The sequence below is a fragment of the Amblyraja radiata genome, chromosome 11 (genome assembly GCF_010909765.2).
Source record: "Amblyraja radiata isolate CabotCenter1 chromosome 11, sAmbRad1.1.pri, whole genome shotgun sequence".
NCBI classification, from domain to species: domain Eukaryota; kingdom Metazoa; phylum Chordata; class Chondrichthyes; order Rajiformes; family Rajidae; genus Amblyraja; species Amblyraja radiata.
Window position 1 is genome coordinate 10,719,739 of NC_045966.1, and position 22,019 is coordinate 10,741,757.

The 22,019-nt window shown below is 39.6% G+C and overlaps 1 protein-coding gene across 1 annotated transcript; it reads right to left on the reverse strand.

Moving 5' to 3' along the window:
- Window positions 1–2,494: 2,494 nt before the first annotated feature.
- ppp2ca (protein phosphatase 2 catalytic subunit alpha) lies at window positions 2,495–19,401 on the reverse strand. Its single transcript, XM_033029305.1, has 7 exons — window positions 19,010–19,401; window positions 8,772–8,981; window positions 7,759–7,932; window positions 7,340–7,429; window positions 7,086–7,247; window positions 5,827–5,945; window positions 2,495–5,213 (listed from the first exon to the last, which is right to left on the reverse strand). Exons 1-7 carry the CDS (start codon window positions 19,109–19,111, stop codon window positions 5,141–5,143), a joined length of 930 nt encoding a protein of 309 aa, XP_032885196.1. The 5' UTR covers window positions 19,112–19,401; the 3' UTR covers window positions 2,495–5,140.
- Between the last annotated feature and the right edge of the window lie 2,618 nt (window positions 19,402–22,019).

Consider the following 22,019-nt stretch of genomic DNA (forward strand, 5'->3'; position numbering starts at 1 on the left):
GATGCTTCAATTCAGCCTTAGATTTGGGATCAAGTGGCAACAAGGGAGGAGCAGCAGGGCACGTCTAAGCGTTATTCACCAATTCAACAAATATCTTCACTTTATTAAAGGATTAGTTATTGGATATGTAGATAGACAACATCAGTATTGAACCTGGCACTGAGGCAGCAGCTATACCAGCTGCACCATTCCTATTGTATGTGCTTTCATTTTTGGACACCATATTCCAGTATTTTTACTGAAGCTTAAACCTAGTTTAACCTGCCCAGGCCCACAGCTTCCACTCTTATCGTTGTGGGATATGCTAAATTGAGAGTATACTGATGAACAACCCAAGATTAAGATAATGAAAGCATACCTCGGGTGGATCATTCAGATTCAGATTCAGATTCAGATTCAATTTTAATTGTCATTGTCAGTGTACAGTACAGAGACAACGAAATGCATTTAGCATCTCCCTGGAAGAGCGACATAGCAAATGATTTGAATAAATAATAATAAGTGTCCGGGGGGGGGGGGGGGGGTGATTGGCAGTCACCGAGGTACGTTGTTGAGTAGAGTGACAGCCGCCGGGAAGAAGCTGTTCCTGGACCTGCTGGTTCGGCAACGGAGAGACCTGTAGCGCCTCCCGGATGGTAGGCGGGTAAACAGTACATGGTTGGGGTGAGAGCAGTCCTTGGCGATGCTGAGCGCCCTCCGCAGACAACGCTTGCTTTGGACACTCAATGGAGGGGAGCGAGGAACCGGTGATGCGTTGGGCAATTTTCACCACCCTCTGCAATGCCTTCCGGTCGGAGACAGAGCAGTTGCCATACCATACTGTGATGCAGTTGGTAAGGATGCTCTCGATGGTGCAGCGGTAGAAGTTCACCAGGATCTGAGGAGACAGATGGACCTTCTTCAGTCTCCTCAGGAAGAAGAGATGCTGGTGAGCCTTCTTGATCAGAGTTGAGGTATTGTGGGTCCAAGAGAGGTCATCGGAGATGTTGACTCCCAGGAACCTGAAGCTAGAAACACGTTCCACCTCCGTCCCAGTTAATGTGGATGGGGTGTGCGTGCGTTACAAGTGATTGAAGTTACATGCAGTATATACAATGAAATTGGCTAAATGTCTTCTTAAAAGTTTGACAAATCCTCCAATGTGCTTTGCTCTGCTAAAGATAATAGTTTATAGATAATGCTACCCAAATTGTCCACATTTAAGGGTTAGGATTTTCAATTCGACAGGCTATTATAAACTGATACACCAGAAAAGGTGTTGCTAGTTGTTTCAAGCTTGTGTTACTAAATATTTGGTGAAATGCTTCAACAAAATCATTTGAAAGTAAGCTGTAGGTAAGCGCTGTCAAATGTGATTTTTGTCTGCATTGACATTTTTTTTTTTTTCCCCCCATCATGAATGCATTTTCCAAAATCATTGTTATCTGAATGTCTTATTACGTGAAAAATTGAAAGACAAACTTCTTCACTATAGGTAGATCTAGGAGGGCATTCGTTATATCAAGCTGATTTTATGCCAAATAGAATCTGGAAGGAAAGGTTATAACAATTTTGAGGCAGTTTTCAGAACAAAACATCGTCATTTTTCAAAGATTCTAAGGCGAGACCTACAGGACACCTTTGTCATCAATTCCTCAAAATATCAATACTTAACTAATTCAAAACATGATGCGCGTGTACTTGGAAGTACATATACCCCATATGTACTTGGAAGTAGGCAATGGCCAACATAATGGTCACAATCATTATTTTGAATTTAGTTGAATACAATTAAAATTAACTTAAAAAAAATGATACATCCTTGATGATTGTTTACAATTCTTTTGTTGCAATTAGTCTGGTTTGGTGAAAATTCTGCAAGAACCAAACAGAATTGGTGCAAGTTCACCCGCCCTACCTGTAGAATCTAAAGTTGATTTAATTCTAACTTAAAGCAAAACACTCATCATACTCCAAAGTGTAATGGATCCTTTAGGGTTATCTCCCATCCAATGTAGCCAACTTCCTTGCAGCTGAACATTTCACATGCAGCAAGTACATGTGCAACTGTTTGTAAACTAATTCAGGATTTTATTCAGATGACATCCATGTGACATCATAAATCCTGGCGTTGAATTTTATAGTTCAACATTTTCATCCTTTAAATACTTTAGGGAATTGGTATTTTAGGAGACAATCTGATCAATTTGCTCTGTTCAATTATTCTTGGAAAATAAACCAGATCTCTCATTTGACCTGTACACATTCTTTGACAATGAATGCATTTTCATGAGAGAGTAGTATCCCTCTCGTGTCAGGTCGCTGAACCTCATACTAAGATGCAGTAACTAGCCAACCACTAATTAGTACGAGTGCCATGGGTTATGGGGAGGGCAGGAGAATGGGGTTGGGAGGGATAGATCAGCCAAGATGAAACGGCTGAGTAGACTTGATGGGCCGAATGGCCTAATTCAGTTCCTATCATTTATGAACCAAATTAGAATGAACACACAAGAACGTTAGTCTATTTTTATTGATTCAACAAATTTCAGATATATCGTCCCACAAAAAATGAAAACTGTAAATTATCACTATCAAATGCTGTAAAAGGGATGGCCACTATATTGAAAAGCAACTTAGACTTGCTATTCTGGTAAAGCTGATAAAAAAATTTCATGATAATACACAACTCCAAGTGAAATGGTATTTTATACGAATGCATTTTTATAGCCGAGATTACATGGAGGTTATCGATTTTAATACACACTTTATAACTGGAATGTATCTCTCGTGGAGTTGCGCAAGCTTCTAGAACCCACATTCATAGGTACATCATTCGGTTAGAAGAACGTACCAATAAAGTGGACTGATCAAAATGAGGGTGGTTTCAGTTTACGTTCAACCAGTCACAGTAACTGAACCAGCCAGGTCCAGAGTTGCACAAGAAAGCTAAAGTTAACAAAGTTCATAATCCTAGGATACAATGCACAGAGTTCTATAAGGTCATAACTTCCCTTGTCCACCCTGGGACCAATATTTTCTGTCCAGTGTTTGCCCTCAAAAAGTTCTGGTTCTGCACATCTCAAACTATTTTGTTTCCAATATAGTTTGGATTCCAAACACTGCTCCCCACAAAGAGCAAGTGTGGATATCCAATTCTTTGGATCGACAAAATGTTCAAGCTGTTCCCTCAACTGCAGTGCGATAATGTGGATAAACTTTACCATGGAGAAAGTGAGGTTAAAGTCAACACACTGGTCTGGTCCAATTTTGTATCTTCAGAACACTTCTGACTATAGAACATTTCAGAAGTTCTGTTGCCATTATATAAAGTATAGTAAATAAAAAAGGACATGAATTTTGAAGAGCACCAAGACAGCAAAGATTTCAATGTGGATTACTTCTCTTCAACTATCAGTGGCAATGTCAGCAATCCTATTATCCGATCACACAATTCTCTCGGAAATATTATTTTCCCCCTTCCTTGATATTAAGATTAATTGATGAAACACAGAATCCTTGCTAGATCACTTCTTCATGCATTAATGTAGAAATAACTAAGTTAGTTTATCAGAAGTGACTCCAGATATCTGTAATCAAGAAGGACTTAGTGTGGATCGGCTAATTTCAACTTTTCAACGTTGAAAGCTTCTGCTTCTGTTAGTGTAACAGAACAAATTAGGAAACAGATTCTGAGCGACTTCACAAAGCAGTTACTTACATCTATGAAATAAGCCATGGCCAACCAATGCTCCACACAAACCGCCACCCATTAAGTTATTTATTAAACCTAATCATATAATGGATACTTTCTTCTCCTTGCGTTGCCTAGCTCTCCCTTATATTTGTTAGCCAGAATTCACACACACAAGCACCCCATGTCCAGAGAATGACTAAGGTGCACATTGAAGCAAATATTACCGCATCCATTTATAAAATTGCAAGACAGTACCAAACCAATATGACACCTCATCGGTCCCAACAATTGGATTTTCAAGCAGAACCAGCAGGGGCCCAGAAAAAGTAAACCCAGAGCACAGCTACGAAAACAAAGACAAATATTTTAATTGGGTCGAGATTAGGCTTTTTTTTTTTTTTTGGATGGCGTAGGACTTGGGTAAATTGAAATGTAAATATTGTCATCTTGAAAGAAAAGACAAAGATTTTAATAAATTACTGCCAGGAAAAACTGACGGATTTGGTTTTAGAAATCCATGAGGAATTAGATAATACTGACTACGGTCTTGGTGCTTCAAAACTAATTACAACACATGCAAGAGTAATTACAGTGTCAATGAGCAATGAATTCATGTTACTTTTTGCTAGATATTGTTATGCCAGGTTAGCATTTTCCCCCAATTCTAATCACATTTCATCGGGATATTTAAGAAATCAAATTAGCCATTAGGCTCCTCTCAAACGTAAAAACATATCCTGTAAGAGTATTTTCAGTCTTTATTATTTTAACCTGGAGCCTTTGATACACAAACTCAAATGTTAGTGTAACCATTTTACATAAAGGCATCATTAAGTCTTCCATCCTGATACAATTAAAATCTGAAAAATTTCAATTCTTAGTTCATAATTTTATGGAAAACAACATCACAGACGCCTGCCATGATTCTTTAAAAGGAAAGTTTTGTTCCATACAACTTATTTGAATTGGACATTGTGAAAAATACATGGGAAACAGTAGACAAATTAAATTAAACATTATTCCCTGAAACAAGATTTCAGTACTCACACAAATGGAGGCCGTTGTATTTTAAAATGCTCCTTTAAGCTCCATTGATTGTTTACTGCTATTGTTTATCTACAGATCATGCTTGATATGCTATAGCTAAATGAATTATCACGAGGTGCAGGTTTTAATGTTTACATCTTTATCTCTGAAAAAGCAAAAGTAACTACAAACTAGGCTCAAACCACGGTTCTCGACCCATAATTTTGACACATCAGCATGCATTGATGAACAGGTGCTCAAGTAGAACAATGTGATGTTTGCAGACTGAGGTTTGCATTTATTATGGCACGTCATTTGGTCCGTGAAGACAGAAAGTTTCCGAATGTTTGAGATTCGTGCTAGTAATTTGGAGTTACAGTTGCTCTTCCAATTCTGCCAGGCCACCTTTTAATTCATGGCAATACTGTACATAAGTTGTTACAGGAAATAATCTGGGGTGCGACGAGTCACATGTGGTTCACCTCTGCGAGGAGCTGGATCAAACTGCAGGCTGTGGAAGGAGGAAAATAACAGTTTTATAATTTCAGTACATAGCCTGTGAGCATATCTTAAATCAACTGTCACATACATCTAACACAAGGATAATAAAGTACCAGTTAATTGGCCAGAAAAGACAATAAGCTGGAGGCACATACTATTTTTAAAGTCAGCAAACAAGCCATCTTAGAAATGCAATTCTCGTATCACTTTCCACCCATACAGTTGCACACACATTTAAAGCAATCCACTCTTAAAACCATTCATATGATTAAACGTCACTAATACAAATTGAGAGAATCTAATCTATAAATGGAGAGCTCGGGGCTATAAAGAAATGGAAAATTAAGAACACTGAAGCAGTGCTGGGTTAACTTGGGGTAGCTCATTGGAAAACATTCCTGCATTTGAATTAACAATTATATATCAAAAAAAAAATCACTGGTGCACTTTGTGTTTAGCTGGTCCCAATTTGAAAGTAGTAAAATGGCATGTTTGTTCAGCTCCCATCTTGGGCTTACAATACCTCACCTACAATATGCAATTATGTCACAACATACTAATTAAAAGAAACATTTACAACAAAAAGCATTTTTTCTAATTACACGGCAATATGCATCACTTACAAAGAATATTTAAGAGTGTCATCAAGTTCCATTATTGCAGCTTGATTACCACAACGATAACAGTAGTTTGGAGCACTGAAAATTGTTACTACGTTGCGATCATGGCACCAATTGTAACCCTATAAACAAAAAATGAAATTAGATTCGGATTTAAAAAAAACAATTAATTATTACACTGGAATGCTTACTAAACAACAACCCAAGAACTGCGCCTACACCAGGAGATCCCAGGAAGTGGATTTCGGAAAGGTTCAAACAACTAAAACTATAGTTTCCAACTAGAAAAAAAAGTTATTGAGTTAGGCAAATTCCTCTAGAACAGCAAGGGCCCAAGGTAACTGTGACGGCAAAATGAATAATTATGCATCATGTCCTTTTACAGGCAACTTACTCTTGCTGGACTAAACCAGGGGTGGGGAACCTGCGGCCTTCTAGGCCATTAAGTGCAGCCTTTTGAATGAATCCAAATTTTGTAGAACAAATCTTTTTATTATTATTAATGTTTTTGTTCATCTTTTATTATTTTTTATTGTAATCTTAAAATGAACGTATTTAAAATACCAAAGAGTAAAAGAAGATTCAATGAAATAATCCTCCCCGACTGACGGCCACAATTAAAACATTAGTGAGTCATGAGGGATATTTTAACAAAATAATGTACATTTTGAAGTATATCAAATTGAAGTTTCTTGGATGTGGCCTTATTAGATTACAGCTAACTTAATGCGGCCTTCCACCATGAAAAGGTTCCCCATCCCTGGACTAAAGAAATGTTGGAATGGTCGTGATCTAAAGACAGTTCTTCATTCAGAAAGTAGAGCGCCTCAAAAACGTGCAGTCAGCAGAGAGCTCCCACATGATGGATAGGGAAGCTGTATTTGCTTTCCAGTTACTGATTTCCACTTACGTTCCCATTTCTTCTGAGATTTACTTTATACAGAAGCATAGACATCTCCTCCCCCCACCGCCAAAATAACCTGCAACTCTGACATTAAATCTTAAAGAATGAATACCAACAAACTTACTAAGTATTATTTTATAAATAAATATATCCAGACTAGTTAATAGAACTAACATTGCTCCAGTCATTCAAAATTGCTTCTCTTTTAGATAGCATGCATTTTAACACTCCTGCCTATTTGGATATTTGCGTATGGTTATCAATAAAGTCAAATTTGATTTCAAATCATGAGCACGATCTGCTAAAACAAAATAAATTATTAGGGGTCTTCAAGGGAGTACACTCAATAGAATTTTACCTCCATGACCAGCTGATGTGCTCTGGAGACCAACGTAAGGCCATTTGCATGGTTAAAAGTCTCAGAAATATCCTGACCAAAGGTGTAACCAGCACCCCTGGGAGATATACCCCAACCTCCACGGTCATCTGGATCTGACCATAGTAGGTCACACATTGGTCCCTAAAAACATAAGAGGAAAACAAATCCATCAGAACCAAATATTTCATTATCTGTTTACGCAGTAAACACTGATGGCAATTCTGAAAGCATACCTCATGTGGAACCTCCTGAAGGCGATCAAGCGCTCGGATGTGATCCAGTGTATCTATGGAAGGAGAAAGACCTCCATGGAGACAGAAGATCTAAAGAAGATTAAAAAAACACAGCAAAATTAAAGTACGTCACCTTGAAAGTTTATTTCAAGCTTTCTGAAATTAGTACAATAGGATTGTTATTATATAAGCATATACATTCAAATATGATGGCAACTAATATTTGTCCTTAGCAAACAGAGACACAGTTGGAACCCATGCATTATTGCACGCTCTCTTTTGCAAACAGAAAACACTGACATTCTTAATCATTGTTCTTTCACATGCAGTTATTTAATCACTAAGCATTTATGTTTAACCTATAAATTACCATTCAACAAAGAGTTCAGGGTTACATAATTTTTTTTAAAAACACTCACCTGGCCATCTACCAAGGCAGTGAGCGGAAGATAATCAAAGAGATCTGTGAAATATTTCCACACATTGGCATTTCCATATTTTCTTAAACATTCATCATAAAAGCCATACACTTGTGTGATTTGTCTGCTTTCATGATTCCCGCGAAGTATTGTGATACGTTCACGATAACGTACCTGAAACAGAATCATTTTTATATTAGCAAACAGACAATGCCCCCTTTTCTTCAAAAAAAGATTTTAATTTGTGCAGTTTAATAAGCCAAATCAGTGCACTGATTATTATAATTTTAACCATTAAATGGTTGATTCCTTAAAAAGCAATAACCACTAAACTCGCTAACTCCCAACTGAAACCAGAGCTGTATATTACACTAAAATAACCAATTGGTTACTACACTTTATCATCTGCACCTCTATTTAGTGATATTTCTCCAGGCAGTTTTTTTTTTTTAATGACAGTTTAACCTTGTTTAGAACATTCTAGCTGATGGATTAAGTGGACAATCTTATTTTCTGGGAACAGTTGGTATTGCAGAGAATCCCTTTTTATTCAGCTTTTCAGGGAGATCCTAGGCAAATAACTCTCTCCCTCTCTCTTTCCTGGTAGGCAATGAGATATAAGAACCATGAAGAGTGCAGCTGAGCCACACATCCCCTTGTCAGGCCATCTTTTGACCCAATGTAGTAAAATGTTGCTGGACAGTATTGTACTGGAGTATTCATTTGTAGGGACTGAATAGCTCATTGCTGGAATGTATAGAGTGCATATACTATCGTCTCCACTTCACTGAAATTAGAACACTGGAATTCTACTTCATAATTTAAATTAAAGGAAATAGCGTTCTCTAAATGCTGCAAAATGAAAAAAAAAAAATCACAATACGAATTGGATAATGACGGGGGTTTTTTTTTTTTTTAAGTGAACAATTTCCTGCACATTTTACAATAAAAGTAAATATCAGAATTTTCCAGAAAATGTTAAAATGTAATATTTTGTAAATAAAAATGAATACCTTAAGAGCTACTAGGAGTGTGACTGTTTCAACTGAATAATAACCTCGATCGACATAATCTCCCATAAAAAGATAATTTGTGTCTGGTGATTTGCCTCCAATTCTAAAAAGTTCCATGAGGTCATGAAATTGCCCATGGACATCGCCACAAACTGTTACAGGGCATCGCACCTCCTGCACATTTGATTCCTTTGTCAAGATTTCTTTCGACTAAACAAAAACAAAAATGAAGAAATTAGTTCAATAGTTATTGCTGCTGCGAGATAGGACAATGTAGATACCAATTTTAAAACAATCAGCACCGGGAAAGAACCAAAATGAGAAGGACAAATATTCATTTAAATATCTGGAGCTACTTTCTATTTTGTGTTTATTCCCCAAGTTCTATTGTTAACGGCAAAAAACAAAGGATCAAATGTGTATCACTATAGGAAATGCAGAGATGCAAATATAATATTAATCAACAGATATTTGACCAAGTTCAATCGAATATGCATAAATCTACCTTAACATAATCCACAAAAATAAGTTAAATAGATATTAGCTGTAAAGAAAAATTCAGCTGGTGGTCTACACTGCTATTTATTGCCAATTGGTAAGGGAGTAACTGAGACATACTGCTACATCACTGACTGAAACAGTAACGCCTGCTGCCACTAAAAATAAAGACGTTTTACAAGAGGCAGGAATATTAGCAGCAGTTAAGGAAGCCATGGGAAAGGCCAGTAAAGCAACCATTAAGAAGGAGACTCAACCGTTAATAGAGTTCCAATACTAAAATTACTACGGATGTTCAAATCTGAAACAGAAGCATTAGAAATAATCTGAGAGAAAAAACTGCAAATATCTTGGGTCAACCACTTTGCTGAGAACTCTTTCTCAGTGAATTTAATGAAGTACACAAGATTATAAGGATAATTCTACAAGACTCAGATCAGCCAACTGTTATCCAACCTGAATATTTCCAGTATTTATTTTTGTCAAAACTAAAATACATAATTCTCCCGCACAAGTATTTGACTAACAATTGTCAGCACTTGGCTGGGATAACAGAATTCAAACTCTAAATATTAAACTTCAATGCTGGTTAAAATGAATAACAAAAATCACAATAGGCATTTTTAATTTTCGTAATGAAATTACTTAAGGGAAAGGTGATTTGATTTCGAAGTAAAATTAATTTGTCCTCTTTTTAGACCCTGAACTTCATGCGCACTTTTTAAAATCAACGGTGACATCCTGTACTAGAAAATTAGTCCTGGTAAATCCTGCTCTTTCTTGGTTTATGCAAAATAATGAGATACCTTTTTCTCAATAGGCCAGGCAGCATCTGTGGAGGTCCTGTGCCATCCTGGACCCACTCCTATCTACATTCCTGCCTCCAGCTTCACAATCCGTAACTCAACAATCCTTGTCTTTTCATCTCCTGCCTTTGTCCAACCGACAGCATATCAACCCCCACCCTCCCCCTCACAAGGTGTCCACCCATTGCTTGCTAGGCTTAAACTGCCCCACTTCACTTCCAGCTTTCTGCACGCACTGCTCCCCATCAATCAATCTGAGGGGTCACGACCCAAAACATCACCTATCCATGTTCTCCAGAGATGCTATCTGACTCACTAAGCTACTCCAACGACTTTTCAGAAAATCTACACCCGCTATAATTTGACCTTAACAGCCACACTCTTCCCCTGAACGATTCACGCGAGTCTGCATTTCTGACTAGAGCTTAAACATGCTGTATCTCTCTATATTTTATACGGAAACAGTCCCTTATTACATTTGGCTCTCAGGAATTTCACTTTTCAACTTCTAGCTTGTTTTCAGAAATCAAGTGAATAATATATTTCCAGAACACCCATGATAATGCCAGATAGCTACAAGATGAAAGAAAGGTTGTGGATGTAGAATGTATCTAATTGTTTTAATACGTTGGCAAGTAACCTACAGGAAATAACAGGAGTTGTTACAGGCTAGCAAATGAAAACTTGTTGGAACTGAGAAATTGTTGTACTACGGGTAGCTGCATTACATGTAACGTACATGTAAGCAGGAGATAAATTATTATGAAGTTAGTAAATTAAAGTTCAGGGATAAAAAGAAACATCAGCATTGATCAAAGATTTGCGTTTAATCAGTGGAGGAGGTTTAATCAATGGGGGAGGACAATAGACAATAGGTGCAGGAGTAGGCTATTCAGCCCTTCTAGCCATTCAATGTGGTCATGGCTGATCATCCCCAATCAGTACCCCGTTCCTGCCTTCTCCCCATATCCCCCGACTCCACTATCTTTAAGGGCCCTATCTAGTTCTCTCTTGAAAGTATCCAGAGAACCTGTCTCCACCGCCCGCTGAGGCAGAGAATTCCACAGTCTCACAACTCTCTGTGAGAAAAAGTGTTTCCTCATCTCAGTTCTAAATGGCTCACCCCTTATTCTTAAACTGTGGGCCCTGGTTCTGGACTCCCCCAACATCATGTTTCCTGCCTCTAGCCTGTCCAAAACCTTAATAATCTTATATGTTCCAATTAGATCCCTTCTCATCCTTCTAAACTCCAGAATATACAAGCAGCATATGACAGTCCCGCCATTACTATTATAGCTTGCATGCCATCACAAAGCAAACATAAGATTGTGACAGACTTCCAAAGTGAAATTCAGGAGGGTCTTATTCTTTCTTATTCCACAGTTTATGGGCTGCCCCAACAGCAATTGGAATCTGTGAAGAGATTATTGGATTCTGTAACTGGAACACTTGATTACTCCACAGATTAAAGAGTGAACTAACTGCAAATTAAGGCATTTCATTGGATTGCATGCAAAAAAAAGATTTTTTACTGCGCCTTGGTACACGTGACAATCATTCATCAATACAAGACCTATGAATTTTATAGGCACCTGAAGGTAGAGGTACAGTGGCAGACCTGGCTGAAAGACAGACACTAGATGGAGAGATTATAACAGGCATAGCTACTCACCAAAACCCCAAATGAAAAAGTCATCAACAACCCTGACATTCAAGATCCTACCAAACTGAGAAATTAACGTCATCAGGCATCAGAAAGGCAGTCATCTCACAATGGAAGGAACATTAAGACCTCCCTAACCACGACTTTACTTTGTGAGCACCATCTCACAAGCAAAAAATCGAGCATCACCAGGCTCCAATCATTTTGATGCAGGCAGGTTTTGACAATATTGTGCAATATGAAATGTATTTATTTTCTCAGAAGACATAAACATAAATTAATCCAATAGCAGGCAGCACTAATTCAGATATAAAGAGTGCTTCTGGTGAATGACCCAAAATGTTGATTCCATTTTGCCATTCACTTTTGCTGGCTAACTTCTTAAAAAAAAAAAAAGGCTTAGTGTCTGCAGTTTGTTTTTCAAATTTATCTCACAATTTGGCATAGGAGACTCCAAAAACGTTGAAGCTTATTTTCTTTGCAGTCAAATACAAATAACAACTATGCTTTAATCTCTATTGACCTAAACAAGAAAATCTTGCAATTAAATCCGTTTAATCCATAATTGCGCAAATAATCTATTGTTTATATCCTTAAATGAACCCATATCTTCAAAACTAATTCCAGCAAATTAATGGGATTCTTAGTCACAGCCTCAACATATCGATTAGGACAAAAGACACGTTAGATTGCTGTTTTAGAAAACTTCAAATGGTCTAGAAAAATAGAAATCATAAGAGATAGAGCGCATAACTAAATGTATTTATCCATTAGTTAGCTTTGTGATATAGATGCTGCTGCACCCACTGAGTTTCTCCAGCATTTTTGTGTACCTTGTATTTATCCATTTCTGCCTTTAAGATTAATTTTTGGATCAGGCATAAAATGAAATACATCTGTTCCACAAGCAAAAGCTTAAAGGACAAGACATTTTATCACTGCCACTCAATTTTGATTGGTCCCTAGCAAATCATATGCTCATCCAAAGCAGTTCATTACAGTAGTTCTGATGTCACACGCATTCAGTTATCTAAATTTATTACAACCCCACAGTACTGAATATGTATTATGGTAATTTGATATCAATGCATTCCAACATTTAACTCCATTTGTTCTGTCATTAATGGGAGATGAATGGAGAACACACAAACAGGTCTAAATCAAGCCTCTCAGGATACCACAAAGCAATTTCCATTTGATGGATTACCTCTTATCCAATTTCACATAGATGAAAACAGCCACACCCACATAAGGGATTGCCTTATTTTACCCAGAAAATGCTGCATCCAAATATTCTACTGAACTATCAAGCCTTAACATTAGAGTAAAAAATACAGCTTAAACCCATAACCCACTAATTTATCCAAAGTAACGATATAAAGCCTAAAATAACATCCCTATTTCATTCTGAAACAATTGGCAGACTTTGGGTGGATATGTAGTACTAATAGTAAGCATTTAACATCTGCTTAATATTATCCATAAAAGACGCTCCCCAGCTCTACTTTCTCATTCACCCTTCTGTTCAAGTCAGTTAATAACAATTCAATTTAATTCTGGAGATATTAGTAATGACAAATCTGTGACAAAGAATGAAGAATCATTAAATACTCATTCTTTAAAGATGCAAAATGTACTGTTACTCCAGCTCTCTAGCAATCACTGCCTTAAAGGTTTCAAAACCCGATCAGATAAATCATTTCCAAAATCAAATAACTCCCCCCCCCCCCGAAAAGTTGTCAAATGACTTAGTTTCCTTTTAAACAATGAGTTCAATTGAAATCTTAAGTGTTCAGATACACTTTGTAGATTGTTAACAAATTAGTGTTCCAATTTCAAGAACACAAACTTATATATAGAGTAGGCTGATACAGTTCAATGGTATATGTTTGAATCTACACAATTTCTGAATGTTTGTCCGCTAAAAGGTCCAAAGACATTCATAATGACTTAGCCTAACCGTAAAAGCTCAGCTGACATTTAATCTCCCCCCCCATCAATATACTCATAAAACTCTGATCTTGGATGTGGATGTATTTGTGTGATTCTGTGATTCACATCTCCTCGAAAACACGACGCGCTAACGGTGACATTTTTTACATATTCCGATAGAGATTCACCTCATGCTCGAAAATCGCCTCATCTGAAAATTTGATTCATTATTTGAGTTTTTTAATTAAAATTGTTCACAAATCTGAGATCTTTTTTTAAAGCTAGCGAGCAATGTGATGACGTCACATTGCTCCTCTTGGCCAGCTGCGTAGAGTTTAACGCGCAGCCTGCCGAGCACTGTTTTCCACGAGATGCTAGTTACGAAACCCCCCCCCCCCCCCCCCCCGACGCCGTAATTTTGTCGCCTCCCGTTCTTAGTCGACTCGCACTCGGCCGGCTGTCGGCAGCCCAGCCCCCCCACCCCCCCAGGGCTCTGGATTGAAGCCGCTGAACACGCAGTAATTTGGTTGGGCTTCCGAGGGCTTCAGAGGTCCCGAGGCCCGCCACCCGCTCGCAGTTGGCCCCGTCTGCGCCGCCCGCTTGCTGAGTTTAAGTCTGCCCTCTTCCTCTCTACCCCCTCCCACTTCCCCCTCCTCTCCATCTCTCTTCCCCTCGAGATAGGGCGGAGATGGGGTCAAAGGACCCAATGAATAATATTAATATAATATCAAGGGTGTGTGTGTGTGTGTTTATTAGTGTGTGTGTGTTTATTAGTATGTGTGTGTGTGTGTGTGTGACGCCCTTTCTTTCTTGCCCAAAGTATTTTCTAGATACTTACCACTTCTGTAATGACGTTCCTCACAATAACTCTCCATAACGCTTCACTCAATAGTCACGTGAATTATCAGATTGTATCTGTTGACAATAGTTTCAAGTGACAGTCTACATATTCCATGATAGTCTGCCTTTATCAGACAATTATGTGAGATTTTCTACATTGTATCATTAAAATGTGAATGTAGCTCAATTTATGTTTGCCAAAGCATTAGGTTTTTTTTAATGCAATAGTTACAATGGTTGAACATTCATACTAATATAACAAAACCTTTCTGAAAATCCCTATTAATGAGCTCTAATTAATCTGTTGGCTATCAAACTCTATACACTTTTCTCAAATTAAGATCAAATATTCTGTGCAAATATTTCATTCCTCAACAATCACAATATTTCCATAAAGTGGGGTATTCTTTTGTGTAAAGATTCTCAGCCCATCTTAGTTTATCCAAAATCGTAGTTTATACTAGCACCCTATATACAAATAAGATTCCTACTTCTCCACCCAAAGGATTTCTTATGTGTTGCTTTGATTCATCTTTCATAACGTTTTTCCCCTTTCAATTCAGTCATCAGCTGCATTACAATTTTCTCCATAACCCTGTTAAATAACAAGGGGATCTGTTGATCTACATCACAGATCAGGCTGAGAAAAGATAACAAAGACTAGTATTTATAGTGCATTTCATTATCTGTAATGTCCTAAAGTGATTTATTGCAAAAATACTTCGGAGATGTAATCACCATTGTGATGCAGGACACAGCAGATTATCTGGATGGCTCAATTACAAGTCACGCTGTGACTTTAGCCATGTCTACCACTTGGGCTGCAAAATCATTAAATAATGAATTATAAAGAAGTTACATAATGTAGAAAACCAAAATTGCATAGGTCTGCAGTGTCACATTGCAGCTGTGTTAAGACTCTCGAGACTAAATTTGAGGCACATCACCATTTCGATAAATTGAACAATAATGTCAGTTCATGCATTACCCTCATTCTAGCACACAGATTGACACTGTATCCATGGAAATAATCAGGAACTGAAAAGTATTACACAACTAAGCATTAGGTAACCTTAATTATATCATAACGTGTACAAAATTGTGAGAGGAATAGATCAGGTAGACGAACAAAGTATCTTACCCAGAGTTGGGGAATCGAGACCAGAGGACATGTTAGGGTGAGAAAGATTTCATAAGAACCTGAGGAGCAACTTTTTCACACAAAGGGTATTGGGTGCATGGAACGAGTTGCCAGGGCATGTACTTTCGCAATGTATAAGAAACATTTAGACATGGAAAGGATATGTTTAAAGGGATATGGGCCAATCGCAGACAGGTAGGACTAGTGTAGAGGGGACATGTTGGTCTGTGTGGGCAAGTTGAGTCGAAGGGCGTGTTACCACACTGTATGACCCCATGACTATAATGAATCCATCATTAAGAGTGTTCCCTACCTCAACGCTCATTGTCAGTCTTGGCCTTAAACCACAATAACACCAAAAATATCACTATTTTAGTGATAGTGATAAATTAATGTTTTGTGGCCAGTTGCGCTCCAGAAGGGAAAAATAAACCCTGAAAGTAATTCTAGGCTAAATACCTCAAACATTAAATGTTTAAACATTCCTTGAAGATTATCAAACACCCCAAATAGCCCAGATTTAAATATTACATAAACACTGGCAAAATACATGTACATAGACAATCTATACATGCAAGCCTCATTGTAAGACGTGATCAAATTATAAAAAATATAGGATGTTAGAAACGCTCAAGTTAGGCAGCATTGTAGAAAGAATTATCAATATGTCAGGTCAATGTCCTGTTTTTTTCCTTTCACAGATGTTGCCTGATCTGCTGATTATTCCCAATATTGTTCCACTTTAAATTTTGAACATGCAAAGCTTTGTTTTTGCATTGACATACAGACCATTTAAGTTATTTATAAGCTTCAAAACCACTTGAACAAATCATGAGTTTAACGTTTGCATTGCAAAGCTAAATTCAAAAGTTGAGAAATGGGGATTGTCAGAAAAATATGATTTTTCATATCAAATGACCCATTTCCATGCATTTGACATCCTGTGAAAGAAAGGTGAGTGTCAATTAAAATACATGACGACTACACCTAAAATGTTGCAAGACAAAATAACTGGTCATTTAAGTAGAACTGGAGACAGAACAATGCATTGAAAGGGCAAACATGCATTTCATTCTTCAATGACGTCAACCTAGTTTTAAAAACACACCCTCTAGTAAAACACATAATTATATAATTCTAAAAAGATATTAGTAAGTGAATTGCAAATATCCAAAAAATGTGATATGAACAAAAGAAAATAATCAAAATCATTATAGCTATAGTATAGAAGGAAGCTTTCAGCTCACCAGCATTATGAGAACAAATCTAGTCCCATTCCCATTTATTTCGTTTCAGATTAGTTATCTCACTCCCATTTGAAAATAACACTTATTGCTGTTCCACAACTGCCCTGTACAGCACATTCCATACATTAACCAGTGGGAAAATGTTTTCAATGATTGAAAGATATTACATGGAAACAGGGCTTTCGACCCACCAAGTCCAAGCCGACCACCTGTTCACGTTAATTTTACGTTATCCCACTTTCCCATCCACTCCCTACATATAGGGGCAAATTAACTTACAAACCTTGGGGCGTGGAATGAAACCAGAGCACCCCGAGGAAGCTCCAACAATCACAGGAAGAACATGCAAACTCCACACAGACAGCAGCAGAGGTCGAGATCAAACCCAGGCTTTGGCACCATGAGCCATCCGCTCTACCAGCGGTGCCACTGTTCTGCCCTCAAACTCTGCAATCTGTCATTCTCCACGCCCTAATTACTGGAAAAATCAATGGGAATAATTTCCCCACAACTACTCTGTCTATACCTTCCTCCATCAGATCTGTCTATACTATTCCTCCATCATACATGCTTGCGAACACACGGCTTCTCAACCCATTCCTCCTCTCCAGAGATGGTGCCTGTACCGTTGAGTTACTCCAGCATTTCCTGTCTACCTTCGGTTTAAACCAAAATCTGCAGTTCCTTCCTACATAAATTCCTTCAATTTGGTTGATACCTTGTACACTTTTACGCCTTAAATCTTCCCTTAAGGATAGGATAGACTACCTCACCAGTAGCTGAACCAGTATTTTATCTAGGTTTATTATAATTCCCTTGCACTTGTATTGTATACAGTTAAGCTGTTTTCCCCCGTGAAAACAAACAAAAAAAATGTTTGATCTTCCTTGATAGTTTTGATATAGTCTATGTGCGCATCACTGCCCTCCTACCAAAATATAACATTTATATTACTGAACATTACGTTTCAACTTCCACTTATCTACACATTCCTTCAGCCAGTCGACATCCACTTAAATTCTTTGATAACACTACTATGAAAAGTAGATTCCGACTGGTTAACCTCTGCCCGTTATAAGTTTTAGATACCTCTATCAGGTCACCTCTACAAGGAAGGCAATATCAATATTAAACACAAATATTAAACACAGACGCAAATTAGCACCATGATTAACTACAGGGCATGCAACAAAAATATTGAATACAAATATTAAACACAAGCCCAGAAAAGCACCAACATTAACTATGGGGCATACACATGCCCCATGGGGGGGTGGGTGGAGAGAATGGGTGGAGGGGGGGAGAGAGAAGGGGTGGAGGAAGAGAAGGGGTGGAGAGAGAAGGGGTGGAGGGGGGGGGGGAGAGAAGGGGTGGAGGGGGGGGGGAGAGAAGGGGTGGAGAGAGAAGGGGTGGAGGGGGGGGGGAGAATGAGTGGAGGGGGGGGAGAGAAGGGGTGGAGTAGGGGGAGAGAAGGGTGGAGGGGGGGGGAGAGAAGGGGTGGAGGGGGGGAGAGAGGAGAGAGGGAAGAGAGGAGGGAAGGAGGAGAGGAGAGGAGGGGAGGGGGAGAGGAGGGGAGGGGGAGAGGAGGGAGGAGAGAGGGAAGGAGGGAGGAGAGGAGGGAAGGAGGAGAGGAGAGGAGGGGGAGAGGAGGGGAGGGGGAGAGGAGGGGAGGGGGAGAGGAGGGGAGGGGGAGAGAGAGGAGGAGGGGGGAGAGAGAGGGAGGAGGGGGGGAGAGAGAGGGAGGAGGGGGGGGAGAGAGGGAGGAGGGGGGGAGAGAGAGAGAGAGGGAGGAGGGGGGGAGAGAGAGGGGTGAGGAGAGAGAGAGGGGGAGGGAGAGAGAGGAGAGTGGCGAATGGAGAATGACTGTGAGCTGTATTTGCAGTTGCCGTGAGGCCTCCGGCCGGAAGGCGCCATTTTAGGTGCACACACACTTTGAAAGGCTATTAATTTTGCACCGCGCAGACATCAGGTGAATAAAACCCTCGACGCTGCGAGTGAAATGCAGCCGATCCTTCGATATGCAGTGATGGATGAATGGGGGGGTTGGATAAAAAAAGAATTAAGCGCCGTGGGCTCGGTGTATTAGGCCCCGCCGGCAGCTTCCCCCTCACCTTCTCGCACAGCGTCTTGACTTGGCTCTCGGTCAGCTGTTTGCAGTCGTTCAGCTGCTCGATCCACTGGTCCAGCTCCTTGGTGAACACTTTCTCGTCCATCGCTCAACGACGACGCTGGCCGCCGGCTCGCAGCGGGGACCGCCGATCGGCCGATCGATCACTCTCTCCCTCTCCCTCTCCCCCACACAGACAGAACGGACCCGCTTCCTCCTTCTCCCCCTTCCCCCCCCGCACACAAAACCCTTCAGAGTGAAGATTCTATCTGTTTTTTTTAAAAAGTGCGGGGGAGGCTGCGAAAACGCCGGGACACTGTGGCAGCGCCGCCGCTTCGACGCCCGATCCCTCTCCGGACAAGAAAATGGCCGCCCCGCCCCGCCCGCAGTGGCGCCAGCGCGCAGGCGCGGCTGGCAGCCGGACCGGACCGGGCAGGGACAACCGTGCTCTGACTGCACTCCTGAACAAAGATCATTGAGCAGAGCTGGCTCTATGGCCTTTGCTCCTGGAGCCAGCAGTAGACACCAAAGATACTAGAGGAGCTTTTATCTTCTAGTATCTATTTATCCTCTAGTATCTTTGGTAGACACCTCAAAACGCATAGACACAAAGACACACACACACACATATATATATATATATATATATATACACACACACACACACACACACACACACACACACACACACACACACACTCACACACTCACACACTCACACACTCACACACTCACACACTCACACACACACTCACACACACACATAGAAAATAGGTGCAGGAGTAGGCCATTCGGCCCTTCGAGCCTGCACCGCCATTCAATATGATCATGGCTGATCATCCAACTCAGTATCCCCATCCCTGCCTTCTCTCCATACCCCCTGATCCCTTTAGCCACAAGGGCCACATCTAACTCCCTCTTAAATATAGCCAATGAACTGGCCTCAACTACCTTCTGTGGCAGAGAATTCCACAGATTCACCACTCTCTGTGTGAAAAATGATTATAGAGTTTGCTCCTGAACAAAGATTGTATTGTATTCAATTTATTGTCATTATCTCATATTAGAGACAACGAAATGAATTTTCCTTACAGTCAAGTATCATTAAAAAATAAATAATAATAAACGAATAAAACATATTAAAATGAAAAAAAAAGCACAGACACAGAAGTCCACGACACAGCACAGTGGCACCAAAGTTGAGAAAGGTACCATAGTCCAGCCAGCCTCCCCTCTGCAGAGCTGGCTCTATGGCCTTTGCTCCTGGAGCCAGCAGTAGACGCCAAAGATACTAGAGGAGCTTTTATCTTCTAGTAATCTATTTATCCTCTAGTATCTTTGGTAGACACCTCGAAATGCATAGACACAAAGACACACACACACACACACACACACACACAAGCATCATACATACACACACGCATCATGCATACATACATACACACCACACACACACAAAGTGTTGGAGTAACTCAGCGGGACAGGCATCATCTCTGGAGAGAAAGAATGGGTTTTATTGGTCTGATAAACGACTCCTGGAGTTTTCAACAATACTTTATTCGAAAGTTCAAGTTGCAGCATACAGGTTTAACAGACACGTCTGGTCACAACGGTGGTCAGCGCTGAACTAACACCCGCAGGGGAAAAACCGCGCGAAAACAACAGCCCCTCCCGAGTCACGTGACCGCGGCTTCCAAACGCCGGGTTCGATGTCTGCGTGCGCTAGCAGGTGCCGCTACAGGGTTACGTTTCGAGACCCTTCTTCAGACTCCTCTCTTCATCTCATCCTTCACTCTTCCACCCACCAGGTACATTGTTCCCAAATACAAGGTTTGTTTATACGTTGCAACAGTGACAAAACTTAAGCCACAAGATGCTTTGCAACATTACGTTTATTATTAGATACTTTGGGGAAATCCCTTTGATGGGTGAATAAGAGATTTCAAAAGTCTTCCCCAGACCCGAGAATTTCCCTAGAATTCCCATAAGATTGGTTTAATAAACATTCCCATATTTTAGTAAGGAATAAACTTCAGCTATAAGATGCTTTGTAATATTTGATTTATATTTGGATACTTTTGGAAGTCCTTTTATTGTGTATAAACGGCAGTATATCATGGTGAGAGTTTACAAAAGTCTTGTCCTAGGCTGAACTTGTTGATTTAATAAACATTCCCACATTGTATTAGTGAGTAAACTTCAGCTATAAGATGTATAAACAAGGAGTTGCAAATTCAACTTCAAGTGAGTTTATTGTCATGTGTCCCTGATAGGACAATGAAATTCTTGCTTTGCTTCAGCATATTATTGCTGGTTTACAATTTTTTTTAAAAAGGACACAAAGTGCTGGAGTAACTCAGCTGGTCAGGCAGCATCCAAAGAACCAGAGATGCTGCTTGATCTGCAGAATTATTCAACCACTTTCTTCACTTATAGGAAACTTTAATATTCGGCTTATTGTTGGATACCTCGGGAAAACCCTTTTGGTGTACGAATGAAAGATTTCAAAAGTCTCTTCCCAGGCTGAATTTCCACAAGGTTGGTTTAAAAAAATATTCCCGTACTGTAACAGTAACTAAACCAGCTATAAGATGCTTTGTAACATTGGATTTATTTTTGGATACTTTAGTAAATCATTTTATTGTGTATAAATGGCAGTGCATCATGATAAGAATTTACAAAAGTCTCTTCAAAGGCTGAATTTGCAAAAGGTTAGCTTAAGAAACATTCCCCATTCTAACAGTGATTCATCTTCAGCTATAAGATAGACACAAAATGCTGGAGTAACTCAGCGGGATAGGCAACATCTCTAGATAGAAGGAATGGGTGACGTTTCGGGTCGAGACCCTTCTTCAGTCTGAAACTACAGATGCTGGTTTAAATCAAAGATAGACACAAAATGTTGGAGTAACTCCGCGAAAAAAGCAGCATCTCTGGGGAGAAGGAATGGGTGACGTTTCGGGTCGAGACCCTTCTTCAGACTGAAACTGCAGATGCTGGTTTAAATCAAAGAT